The sequence below is a fragment of the Vidua chalybeata genome, chromosome 30 (genome assembly GCF_026979565.1).
Source record: "Vidua chalybeata isolate OUT-0048 chromosome 30, bVidCha1 merged haplotype, whole genome shotgun sequence".
In the NCBI taxonomy this organism is placed as follows: Eukaryota; Metazoa; Chordata; class Aves; order Passeriformes; family Viduidae; genus Vidua; species Vidua chalybeata.
This window is the reverse complement of record NC_071559.1, coordinates 2,184,479-2,196,162: the sequence shown is the minus strand read 5'-3', so window position 1 is coordinate 2,196,162 and position 11,684 is coordinate 2,184,479. Positions and strand designations below refer to the sequence as shown.

At 67.8% G+C, this 11,684-nt stretch overlaps 2 protein-coding genes across 2 annotated transcripts; both read left to right on the top strand.

The window, feature by feature from the left end:
- Nucleotides 1-3,389: 3,389 nt before the first annotated feature.
- Nucleotides 3,390-7,110, top strand: LOC128801578 (tubulin alpha-1C chain). The gene is made up of 4 exons (XM_053967573.1): nt 3,390-3,484; nt 4,789-5,011; nt 5,100-5,248; nt 6,081-7,110. Exons 1-4 carry the CDS (start codon nt 3,482-3,484, stop codon nt 7,053-7,055), a joined length of 1,350 nt encoding a protein of 449 aa, XP_053823548.1. The 5' UTR covers nt 3,390-3,481; the 3' UTR covers nt 7,056-7,110.
- Nucleotides 7,111-8,226: 1,116 nt separating this feature from the next.
- Nucleotides 8,227-11,521, top strand: PRPH (peripherin). The gene is made up of 9 exons (XM_053967595.1): nt 8,227-8,605; nt 9,187-9,247; nt 9,737-9,832; nt 9,916-10,077; nt 10,149-10,274; nt 10,356-10,576; nt 10,927-10,976; nt 11,121-11,197; nt 11,272-11,521. The coding sequence occupies exons 1-9, from the start codon at nt 8,262-8,264 to the stop codon at nt 11,311-11,313; spliced, it is 1,179 nt and encodes a 392-aa protein (XP_053823570.1). The 5' UTR covers nt 8,227-8,261; the 3' UTR covers nt 11,314-11,521.
- Nucleotides 11,522-11,684: the final 163 nt, after the last annotated feature.

Here is an 11,684-nt window from a genome sequence, read left to right as displayed (position 1 = left end):
TCGCCCCTCAGAACAAAGGACCAGGTGGCCCTGGCTTCACTGGGTAGAGAAAAATCAGGATATTTGGCTCCCACTAGGCTGGTCCCCATGGCAGATGGCTGTTTTGGGGCACCCCAACCCCAAAGCAGCTCAGCCCCCAGCCCTGACCCCACTGTAGCTCCATCCCTGCATGGGAAACGCCTCCTGCCTTTGTTCTCCTACAGTCCCAAGTGGTCAACACCAGTGTGGAGCCTCTCAGGGTGTCCCCATTGTGTCCCCAAGGATTCTGGGGGCTCGCAGCAGCCCCCTGCCTCGGGGACCACTCTCCAAGCTAAGGAGAGGCCCCACCCACCCAATTGCCCCGAGCTGAGGGCGGGAGGTGCCTCACAGGGCAGGGGGTGGCTCAGCCCCGGTGGGTGATGTGGGGTGTAGGGTGAGGGGCACCGGGTGCTGCAGCCCCGCTGGCGCCCCCCAGCCCCCTCCCATCTCCTTGGGTATGGACGACCACAAGTCCTGCACCGACTGCTGCCAGGCAACTTGGTGGGGTTGCTAGGAGACCGGTTGCTAGGAGACAGGCTGGGACCCCCCCCCTCCCCCACATCCCCCTTCCCCAACATCCATCCTGGGGCCTGGTGGGCGGGGGGTTGCAGGCAGACAAGGCCGGGTTCTCACCACTGCCTGGCCTTATTGTCACGGTGGGGACACCATCCCCAGGACCCTCACTGCCTCACCCTGCTTGGCTGTGAGTGAGGCACCATCCTTGGGACCCCCAGTGCCCGACCCCGAGGATGGGGCACGGGACCCCCAGTGCCTGACCCTGAGGATGGGGCACGGGACCCCCAGTGCCTGACCCTGAGGATGGGGCGCAGGACCCCCAGTGCCTGACCCCGAGGATGGGGCACCATCCTTGGGACCCCCAGTGCCTGACCCCGAGCATGGGGCACCATCCTTGGGACCCCCAGTGCCTGACCCCGAGCATGGGGCACCATCCTTGGGACCCCCAGTGCCTGACCCTGAGGATGGGGCACAGGACCCCCAATGCCTGGCACTCTGCTGTGCCAAGAGGGGGGGTACGCAGGCCCTGGGGTCCCCACCCTACTGCATCCTGCCATGGAGCTCAGCAGCCCCCAGTATCCAGCCCTGCTGAGTGCCGGCGCGGGGGGGGCTGGCACAGCTCCCAGCTCCTGCACTCCCACTCGGCTGTGCTCTGTTGACTGTTGGTAGCAACGTGGTGGCTCCTGGTGACGGTTGCTGTCCTCCCCCCACCATGTCCACCCCCCCCCACCCGGTGCCACTGGGTGGGACAGACCCTGCACCTTCCCGGGGTCCCCCCTGTCTGCACAGAGTCCCCATGGCTGTCCCCACTCGGGCTGGGTGACTCGTGGGCTCCCAGAGCTGGCATCTCATCCTACGTGGGCTGATTTCCTGGCTGCTGGACTCCTGCCCGTGGCACAGCCGAGATTCCCAGCCTCCCCCAGTTTGGGCCCTTCCTGGGGATCACAAATTGGTGACCTCGAACCCCACGGCTGGGACATGCCATCCCCAGGGATCGAGGGGTCTCAGCCTCATCAGGGGCTGTCGTGGCTCGGGGCTGACAACCCAGACATAGGCTGCTGCTATTTTTAGCCTGTTTTCCCGCAGAACCCAGCTCTGTCTGTCTGTCTGTCCATCCGCTGCCACCATCGATGTGACAGGTTCATTCAGATGGACAGACAGGGCAGCTCGGGGTGGGGGGGGGGGGGGGCCGCTCCTCTCCGGGGTGTGGTGGAGGGGCCCCGCCGCCCCTCGGCTGGCCCAAGGTGGCACTGGGGGGCTGGACCCGCGGAGGGGGTGGCACCCACCCCTGACCGCGCCCCTGCCCCACCCGAAGGGCAGAGGGAAAACCCCTCCAACCCCGGTGTTTGGGGCAGCGGGTGCCCGCATTCCCTGTGGGGGGAAGCCGGGAGGTGTCACCGGTGTTCCCGCAGCCTCGGTGTCCCGGTGCCCCCTCCCGCCACCCCGCAACCCTTCCCGCCCCCTCCCGGAGCCACAACAAAAGGGAGACTCGGCCCCGGGAGGGGTGGGGGGGCACTGCGGAGAGCAGGGGAAGGCGCGGGGGAGCAGCCGTGGGGTGCGGGGGGCTGCGGGCGCGCTGCCCGTGGGGAGGGGGCTGCGGCACCGCCTGCGTGCGGGGCGGTTCCGCAATGCGGCAAAGCCGGGAATAAAGGAGCGGGGCGGCGGAGGGGTGGGGGTGAGGTGGGAGAGACCCTGCTGTCGGAGGGGTCCGCCCTCGGCCCGGCCCCCCTACAGCATCCCCTGACCCCCAGCAGGGCCCCGGAACCGGCGTGGTGGGGTCTCGGAGGGCTCCGGTGGCATCGGGGGCTCAAGGGTGGGTGTTGCTGGGACAACGGGCACCCCGGCCCTGGGCGTGTGCCAGCACCGAGGATGTGCCCAGGGAGTGGGGGGACACCGGGGGCTCAGGGAGGGGAGGGACACTGAGGTGCCCAGGCTGTGAGGGGTGCCCGGGGATTGGCGGGACACCGGGGAGCGCGGGGTCTGTAATTCTGTCTCGGGGCCGACCCCAATGTCCCCATGCTGCCCCAAACCCCTCTCTGGCCTTTGGAACGTGACTCGTACCCCCTCAAAACCGGCCCAGAGCTGGGGAGGCAGGGTGGGACAGGGCACTGCACCCCGGGGGTGGGCGTGAGATGCTCCCCCGGGCCCGTCCGTCCTGCCCCACAGGACCTGCCCCTTCCCCCGGGGAGCAGCCCCGGGGCTGGCAGGGAGCAGGGCGGCGGCGGGCACAGGAGCCGGCGCGACGGGAGCCCGCGGGGCTTCCCACGGGAACGGAACCGGGATGGGGACGGGGGTGCGGAGAGGGATTACCGGACCCCCGAGGCCTCCAGCCCAGGCGGGGCCCGGGCGCTCCCTGGGCAGATGCAGCACCTAAGGCTGCGGCCGGGGGCTTCAGGGACCCATCCTGCCGCCGACTGAGCCCACCGCCTCAATACCGCAAAGCCCCCCGCCCCTAAAGCCCCTCGTAAAGCCCCCTAAAGCGCCCCCACCCCAGTGTTCCCCCGGCCCCGCTGCCCTTAACGCCTTCTGACCCCCCCAATGGCCCCCCGTCTGCCTGCCCAGCCCCCCCCCAACCCTCGGGACCCCCGACCCTCCGCCCCTCTGTCCCCGCCTCTTTCCCCGCCCACAACCACGCCTATTTCATACGCAATACCACGCCCATTCCCCGCCCCTCCCCGCCTCCCTCCTACCGCATTCCGCTTCCCTGACGTCACCGCTACGCACTCGTGCCAACTTTCGAACCGGCCAATCAGAATCGAGGCGTGGCGGGGGAGGGCGTGTCCGGAGCGCCGCGTGGCCCGGGGGGCGGAGCAAACGCACACTGGCCCCTCCCCCTGTCCCCGCCCCGCCCCTAAGCCCCGCCCCTGGGGTATAACTGGGGGGGCTCCACGGGGCGAACCCGCCTCCCTCCTCAACGGCTTCGTAACAGTTCGGGCAGCGAGCGGCCATGGTGAGGGCTGGGGGCGTGCGGGGATCGTCAGGGGGCACCGCGCGGGGTGGGACCCCCTGGGAGTGCGGGACCCCCGAGCAGCGCGGGGGGCTGAGCGCCGGCTGCGTGCCGGGTCCCCCCCCATGTCCCCAGCAGCACGTGGGGCTGTGCTCTGGAGGGGTTGGGAAGCTCCTCGCGTGTTCAGGACGCCCCGTGGGGCTGCCGGGTTCTTGCTCTGTCCTGGGCAGGACGTGAGGTGGGGGCCGGGGACTTCCCCCAGCCGGGGGTCGCTGCCGGGCTGTGCCGACCCCCCCCGGGCTCCCTGCCAAATGCGTGGGGACGTGCCGAGTGGCGCTGCGAGTCCTGGGTACTCAACACGACCCCGCAGCGCCCCTCGGGAGAGGAACAGGCCGCCAGGGGGTTTGGGGGCACCCCCCGTGCCACCCTCTCCTGGCTCTGTTCCCGGGACACGCGTGGGCATGAGTCACGGCGGTGTGTGTGGGGGGGCAGATTCCAGCGTGGCCCGGGCACAACCACGAGCGGCTGCCACAGGGAAAGTCCTCCCGGTCACCAGAGTTTGCTCTGGCCCGGGTGGAGCTGGCTGCCAGGTGCCCATAACCGCGGTCCAGGGCTGCGGCGGGACCGGGACAGTGCGGGGTAGTGCAGGGCTGGTGGAGAAGAGAGTGGCTCCACGTTCCAAGGGTGAGGAACGTTCCACGAGGTCCAGGACTGCACCCGAAGTGATGAGCAGCCCCCTGGGGAAGGGGCTGAAATGTCCCTGCCGCTGTGTGATCCGTGGATGGTGGGGACCGGGAAAAACCCCGGGGAACCCCAATTCTCGGCTCGCGGGAGGTGCCGGTGGCATGAACGGCACCAATCGGAGCAGGGAGGGTCCCACCTCCCTGGGGGGCCAGGCTGGGACCCCCAGAGCTGAGCACCCGCTGTGTCCCTGGTACCCCTAGGGCTGGGCACGCTGGTAGCCCCAGTCTGGCCCCAAACGTGGGGGTCCCTCCACACCTCCCTCCCTCCTCAGCTCCTGGGTGTCTCCAGCTGGAGTTTGGGGTGATGCTGGGTCAGCCCTGTGCAAAACCAGGGCACAACTGGGGTTTCGGGGGGCTGAGCCTGTGCCCACCGCGTTATTGCTCAGTCCCTCAGTGGGGCGGGGTGGGATGAGACCCCCAGAACTGAGCACTCCCGGTAACGGAGGATCTGGCCCCAGCCCGCCTCGGGGAGGGACCCTTCCCAACTCAGTGCCAGCCCGCTGGGTGCTGGGGTGGGACAGAGAGGGGACAAAAGGGGTGAGCCGGTGCCGTGTGCCCCCGCAGCGCGAGTGCATCTCCATCCACGTGGGCCAAGCGGGCGTGCAGATCGGCAATGCGTGCTGGGAGCTGTACTGCCTGGAGCACGGCATCCAGCCCGACGGGCAGATGCCCAGCGACAAGACCATCGGCGGCGGGGACGACTCCTTCAACACCTTCTTCAGCGAGACGGGCGCCGGCAAGCACGTGCCCCGGGCCGTGTTCGTGGACCTGGAGCCCACGGTGATCGGTGAGCGCGCGGGGGGGCGGCCGGCGGGGCGGGGCGGGCGCTGGCGGCGGGCGCTGGGTGCTAACGGGGCCCGGGGCTGTCCCCGCAGACGAGGTGCGCACCGGGACGTACCGGCAGCTCTTCCACCCCGAGCAGCTGATCACGGGCAAGGAGGATGCGGCCAACAACTACGCCCGCGGGCACTACACCATCGGCAAGGAGATCATCGACCTGGTGCTTGACCGCATCCGCAAGCTGGTGAGCGTCCTGTGGGGTCTCATGGGGTGGGTTCATCCCTGCGGGGGGGATGTGGGGACAAAGGGAAGCTCCAGGTGTCCCTGGGCCGGTCCTTCTCAGCCCATTCGCACTTTGAGGCAGAGGGTGGGGCTGTCCCACTAGGGACCTGCTGGCCCTATCCTAGCCCAGTGCTAAGCCTTGCCAAGGGGAGGAGGGTGGGAAGCCCTATGGCCAGGGCAGGGGGGGCAGGACAGATGGTTGGGGTGCTGGTGCAGCACTGGTTTGACTGGTGTGGCTGCCCGAGCTCTTTGAACCTCTGGTTCCCACGCTGGGTCTGGCGCCGGGGTGGCCGGACCAGCCGCGCCAGCGGCTCCGCTCCGGGAGCTCCTGGCACATCAAAGGCTGAGCTGGCTGCCCGTGGGCTCCTGTGGGATAAGAACCTGTTCCTGCTGCACCCTCTTGGAAAAAGAGGGGGTGAAGCCATGGTTGGCTTCCAGAGCCTGCTGGGGTGTCTCCCAAGAGCTGGGGTATCCACCATGGCTCAGTGTCCAACATGTACGGTCAGGGCCACCTTGTCCCCCACCCTGGTGGTTCCTGCCATGGTGCTGGAACACCCTAATAATGTCCTTGTGTGGCCACAGTGAGGAGAAACTTCTGCTGCTTGGCATAAACATGCCCCTCCTTGTCTCTTCTGAGTGTCCCCAAATCCCGGCAGGAAGGGGTCCCTTTCCCTGGGCCTGGAGGGAAGGGCCTGAGATCTGGGAGGAATATTTGCCTTCCTGGGCAAGTCAGTAGCAGCTGAAGTTCAGAATTACTGACAGTTTGGTCCTGTTTTTCTCTTCCCTCCTGGCAGGCTGACCAGTGCACAGGGCTGCAGGGCTTCCTGGTGTTCCACAGCTTTGGCGGTGGCACCGGCTCTGGCTTCACCTCCCTGCTTATGGAGCGGCTCTCTGTCGACTACGGCAAGAAGTCCAAGCTGGAGTTCTCCATCTACCCGGCCCCGCAGGTGTCCACGGCCGTGGTGGAGCCCTACAACTCCATCCTCACCACCCACACCACCCTGGAGCACTCCGACTGCGCCTTCATGGTGGACAACGAGGCCATCTACGACATCTGCCGCCGCAACCTGGACATCGAGCGCCCCACCTACACCAACCTGAACCGCCTCATCAGCCAGATCGTGTCCTCCATCACGGCCTCGCTGCGCTTTGACGGAGCCCTGAACGTCGACCTGACAGAATTCCAGACCAACCTGGTGCCCTACCCCCGCATCCACTTCCCGCTGGCCACCTACGCCCCGGTCATCTCTGCTGAGAAGGCTTATCACGAGCAGCTGACGGTGGCCGAGATCACCAACGCCTGCTTCGAGCCGGCCAACCAGATGGTCAAGTGTGACCCGCGGCACGGCAAGTACATGGCGTGCTGCCTGCTGTACCGCGGGGACGTGGTGCCCAAGGATGTCAACGCCGCCATCGCCACCATCAAGACCAAACGCACCATCCAGTTTGTGGACTGGTGCCCCACGGGTTTCAAGGTGGGCATCAACTACCAGCCGCCCACGGTGGTGCCCGGGGGCGACCTGGCCAAGGTGCAGCGCGCCGTGTGCATGCTGAGCAACACCACGGCCATCGCCGAGGCCTGGGCCCGCCTGGACCACAAGTTTGACCTGATGTACGCCAAGAGGGCGTTCGTGCACTGGTACGTGGGGGAGGGCATGGAGGAGGGCGAGTTCTCGGAGGCCCGTGAGGATATGGCTGCCCTGGAGAAGGATTATGAGGAGGTGGGGGCTGACAGCATGGAAGGCGATGAGGAAGGGGAGGAATACTAGTGCCTTGTCTCTGGTCTTCCACTGTGGTGCTGCTCATTAAAATGCCTCTTTGCAACGCTGCCTCGTTCATTGTGCTGGGACAATCCGCCTTGTGGTGACCTGGGGGGACGTCCCAGGGGAGGGGGGGGCCTCAGCTGGGCTGGCTGCCCGGCCCTGCTGCCAGCTGGCACAGGGGCTGTGCTGGGAGAGGCTGGGGGGTTGTGTGGGGTTGGGGTCCTGGGCTATGAGCTGGCAGGGCCCTGCTGGGCTGCCTGCAGTGGGGGGGGCGGGGGGGGGGCTCATGTCCTCCTCAGCTTTCTGCTGGCACTGGGGGTCACCAGGTTAGGGGGGACCCCTGAAAGTCCCCAGTGTCCTGCCCAGAGCCTGGTGCAGACGGGCTGGACGTGGTGTCATGCTGCTACTGGCACGGAGCCACTCTCGGTGCGGTTCTCTGCAGAGCTGGGGGGGGGGGGGGTCCTGGGCGGGGGGGACCCTCCCCACAGCCTCTGGGCAGGGCACCGACTCCTTCCCGTAAGTGCCGCCCTAGCTGCCCGGAAGGGGGGGGCTCAGGGGGGGTTGCAGTGCCCGCTGTCCAGCGCTGCCCCGTGCATGGCAGCTCCCGCAGAGCCGAGTCACGGCGGCCCCGACAGAAAGGGAGGGGGCGGATGAGAGGGCCCCCCCCATCCCTGGATGCTGAGCACCCCGGGCAGAATGGGACCCAGCTCAGAGGGGTGCTCTGCCTGAGCCCGGCAGCCCCCAGTCCCTCTCTGCATCCCAACTGGGGGGGTCTGTACCCCCATGCTGCCTGGGGGGGACCCCATAAGGGTCTCTCTCCTTCTGACCCAACTTGGGGGGGGGATCCTGTGTCTCCCGGGCACCCTCGGATCCTCTCCCCCTTGCCCCTGGTGCTGCTGGCTTCCTCTGCCTGCACCCCACCAGCCCCTCACTCGCCTTGCAGCCCCAGGGGGTCTCCGAGCCCCCCCTGAAGGGGAATGCCTGCAGCTCTACATCCTGCAGCGCCTGCCCCTCACCCTGAGGGGTGTCCCCGACCACCCCCAGCCCCTTTCCCCGCCCCTCCGAGGGGACATCTGCGGTCCCTGATCCTCCCTCCGGCCGGGAGACCCCTCCCCTCTCTCTGTCCCGTACCCCCGGGTCCCCCCGGCGGGGCGGAGCCGCTGTCCGCTATAAACAGCCGCTACCGGCAGCCACCGCCCTCCCGGTGCAGCCATGAGCCGCCGTGACCGCGACCCCGGGATGCCGCCGCCCCTCACCGTGGCCCCGGGGCGGCTGGCGGCGGCGGCGGCGGCGCGGGGCGCGGAGCGGGAGGAACTGGCGGCGCTGAACGATCGTTTCGCCGCTTTCCTGGAGCGGGTGCGGGCGCTGGAACGGCAGAACGGGACCCTCCGCGCCGCCCTGGGCCGCGCCACCGCCGCCACCGGGCCCCGCACCGGGCTGGTGCAGGGGGAGCTGCGGGGGCTGCGGGAGCGGCTGCAGCGTCTCGGCCGCGACCGGGACCGGCTCCAGGCTGAGCGGGACGGGCTCGCCACCGACCTGGCGGCCCTGCGGCAGCGGTGGGCCGGCGGTGGGGCCGGGGGAGGCAGCGGGATGGGGACCAGGGATGCGTCGGGACGAGGGATGCAGGGGTGGGGACTGGAGGATGTGCCGGGGACCAGGGAATGCACCGGGATGAGGGATGAACTGCAGTGGGAACCGGGGATGTGTCGGGATGAGTTATGCATGGGATGGAGACTGGGGAACGTGCCAGAGAGGGACTGGGGGATCTACTGGCATGAGGAATGTGATGGGATGAAACTTGCACCAGGATGGGGACAGGAGGATGCAGCGGGGTGGGAATGGGGGAGCCCCGGGGAAGTCGGGGTACGGACCGGTGAATGTCCGGGGAAGAGGACCCCTGGGAAGGGACACTGGGAAAGTCACCCGGGATGCACGGAGGGCACTGGGAGGCACTGGGAGATGTGGGCTCTGCGGAAGGGCGGGGCACTGGGAGGGGCAGGGCAAGGGTGGGGACACCGGGAGGGGATTTCTGCGAGCGCTGGGGGACGCTGCATCCATCGCCTCCGCCGTGTGTGCAACAGGAGGAGGTGGTCTGCACCCCCGCCCCCACCTCCCCCTCATCCCTGCCTGTCCCCAGGCTGGAGGACGAGACACAGAAGCGTGAGGATGCCGAGAAGAGTCTGGTCCTGTTCCGCAAGGTGAGGGGACTCGCGGGCCCGTCCCCCCATGCAGTACCCGTGATCCGTGGGTGATCCGTGGGTGGAGGGGACTGGGAATGGTGGGGACCGGGAATAACCCCGGGGAACCCCAATTCTCGGCTCGCGGGAGGTGCCGGTGGCATGAACGGCACCAATCGGAGCAGGGAGGGTCCCACCTCCCTGGGGGGCCAGGCTGGGACCCCCAGAGCTGAGCACCCGCTGTGTCCCTGGTACCCCTAGGGCTGGGCACGCTGGTAGCCCCAGTCTGGCCCCAAACGTGGGGGTCCCTCCACACCTCCCTCCCTCCTCAGCTCCTGGGTGTCTCCAGCTGGAGTTTGGGGTGATGCTGGGTCAGCCCTGTGCAAGGCAGGGCACAACTGGTGTTTGGGGGGCTGAACCTGTGCCCACCACCACCACCCCGGGGAGGGGCTCCAGGATCATCTCATCCCCTCCACGCTGCCCTGCAGCTCATCCCGGCCTCTCCCACAGGACGTGGACCACGCCACGCTGTCTCGCCTGGAGCTGGAGCGCAAGGTCGAGCTGCTGATGGACGAGATCGGCTTCCTCAAGAAGCTGCACGAGGAGGTGGGGGCCGGGGTGGGATGGGGCGGGGAGGGGGAACAGGTCAGGTTTTTGTGCCGCGACGCGATGCCCACGCGCCCACGCAGGAGCTGCGGGACCTGGAGGTGAGTGGCCCCAGCCCGGCGGGGCTGGCCGAGGTGGAGGTGTGCAAGCCGGAGCTGACGGCTGCGCTGCGGGAGATCCGCACCCAGTACGAGAGCATCGCTGTCAAGAACCTGCAGGAAGCCGAGGAGTGGTACAAGTCAAAGGTAGCCGGGGCTGGGAGGGATTTTGGGGCGGCTGAGCCCTGCCAGAGCCCTGACTCGCCCTGCCCGCGCAGTTTGCCGACCTCTCGGATGCAGCAAACCGTAACCACGAGGCGCTGCGGCTGGCCAAGCAGGAGATGAACGAGTCCCGCCGGCAGATCCAGAGCCTGACCTGCGAGGTGGACGGGCTGAAGGGCGTGGTGAGAGCCGGGGGGTGTTCGCGGGGGGGTGCAAGGACCGGACCCCACCCCGGCCCTTTGCAGCCCCTTCTCCCCCTGCAGAACGAGGCGCTGCAGCGGCAGATGCGGGAGATGGAGGATGAGTTCGGGGAGGAGATCGGGAACTACCAGGATGTGGTGGGGAGGCTGGAGCAGGAGATCCAGCAGATGAAGGAGGAGATGGCGCGGCACCTGCGCGAGTACCAGGACCTGCTGAACGTCAAGATGGCCCTGGACATCGAGATTGCCACGTACCGCAAGCTGCTGGAGGGCGAGGAGAGCCGGTGAGGGGAGCCTGGCACGCGGCGTGTCCCCACTGCCAGGGGGGGGAAGTTCCCCCGCCTTGAGGCACCCCGGTTATTGTGGGATTTTCCCGGGAGGAGGCAGCTCCAGGCCTTGATCCCACAGGAAAACAAGAGGTTCCCGTGGGAGCTTCTTGCTGCTGAGATAAAGGCAAGGCCAGGGGATGGTGGGGGAGCTGCCTCCAGCTCTGCTCCGGTGCCAGCCTGGCAGCCCACGGGCACAGCCCACAGCTGAGCTGGGATATGGGTCACAGACTCGAGGGGGTGGAAGGGCCAGGCTCACGGGCAATGTCCAGGTGTCCCAGCCCCTCCTCATTCCTCTCTCCCCCCAGGATCACCATCCCACTGCACCCCACCACCTCCTTCAGCATGAGGAGCTCAGGTGAGTGACAAGCTGGGGGTCCCCCACTATGTCTGGGAGTCTTTCCTTGGGGGTAAAGACCCTGTGTGGGTGTGGGCAGGTCCCTGTGCTCCTGCCCAGGGTGTCTGGGAGGGCACGGGGTGCTGATGGCCCCTCTGTGCCCAGTGCTGGAGCCCCAGCCTGCGGAGAGCCCGGCACGGAGGATGGTGCTCATCAAAACCATCGAGACACGGGATGGGCAGGTGAGAATTGGGGGTGCCCTGTCTGGGAGGCCCAACCTTGCCATGAGACCGATCCCCAAATTCTCCTCTTGCAGCAAGTGGTGACGGAGTCGCACAAGGAGCGAGCGGGGAAGTGACAGGGAGGAGCCGCTGCGATGGCCCCGACCCCATGGTGGGGGTTTTGCCAGACCCTGCTGCGTCCTGGGCGGGGCACGGAGCAGAGCAGGGCGCCTGGGAGTGCCCCAATTCCTATTCCTGCTGTCAGCACCACGGGACAACGCTGTGGTGTGTCCCTGTGCCTTTGCAGTGTGTCCCTGTGCCTTGTCCCCCGACTATTTATCGCTATTTATTGTCTATTTATTATTCTCCCAACCACAACCCCAGCTGTATTTAATATCGAGTGTTCCCCACGCTGCCCTGGGGCCGAGGGGGTCCCGGCTTCCCTCCGGCCACCAGAGCGGGCACCGGCTGTCCTCAGGACTGGCGGGTCCGGTGACATCCAAGCGCT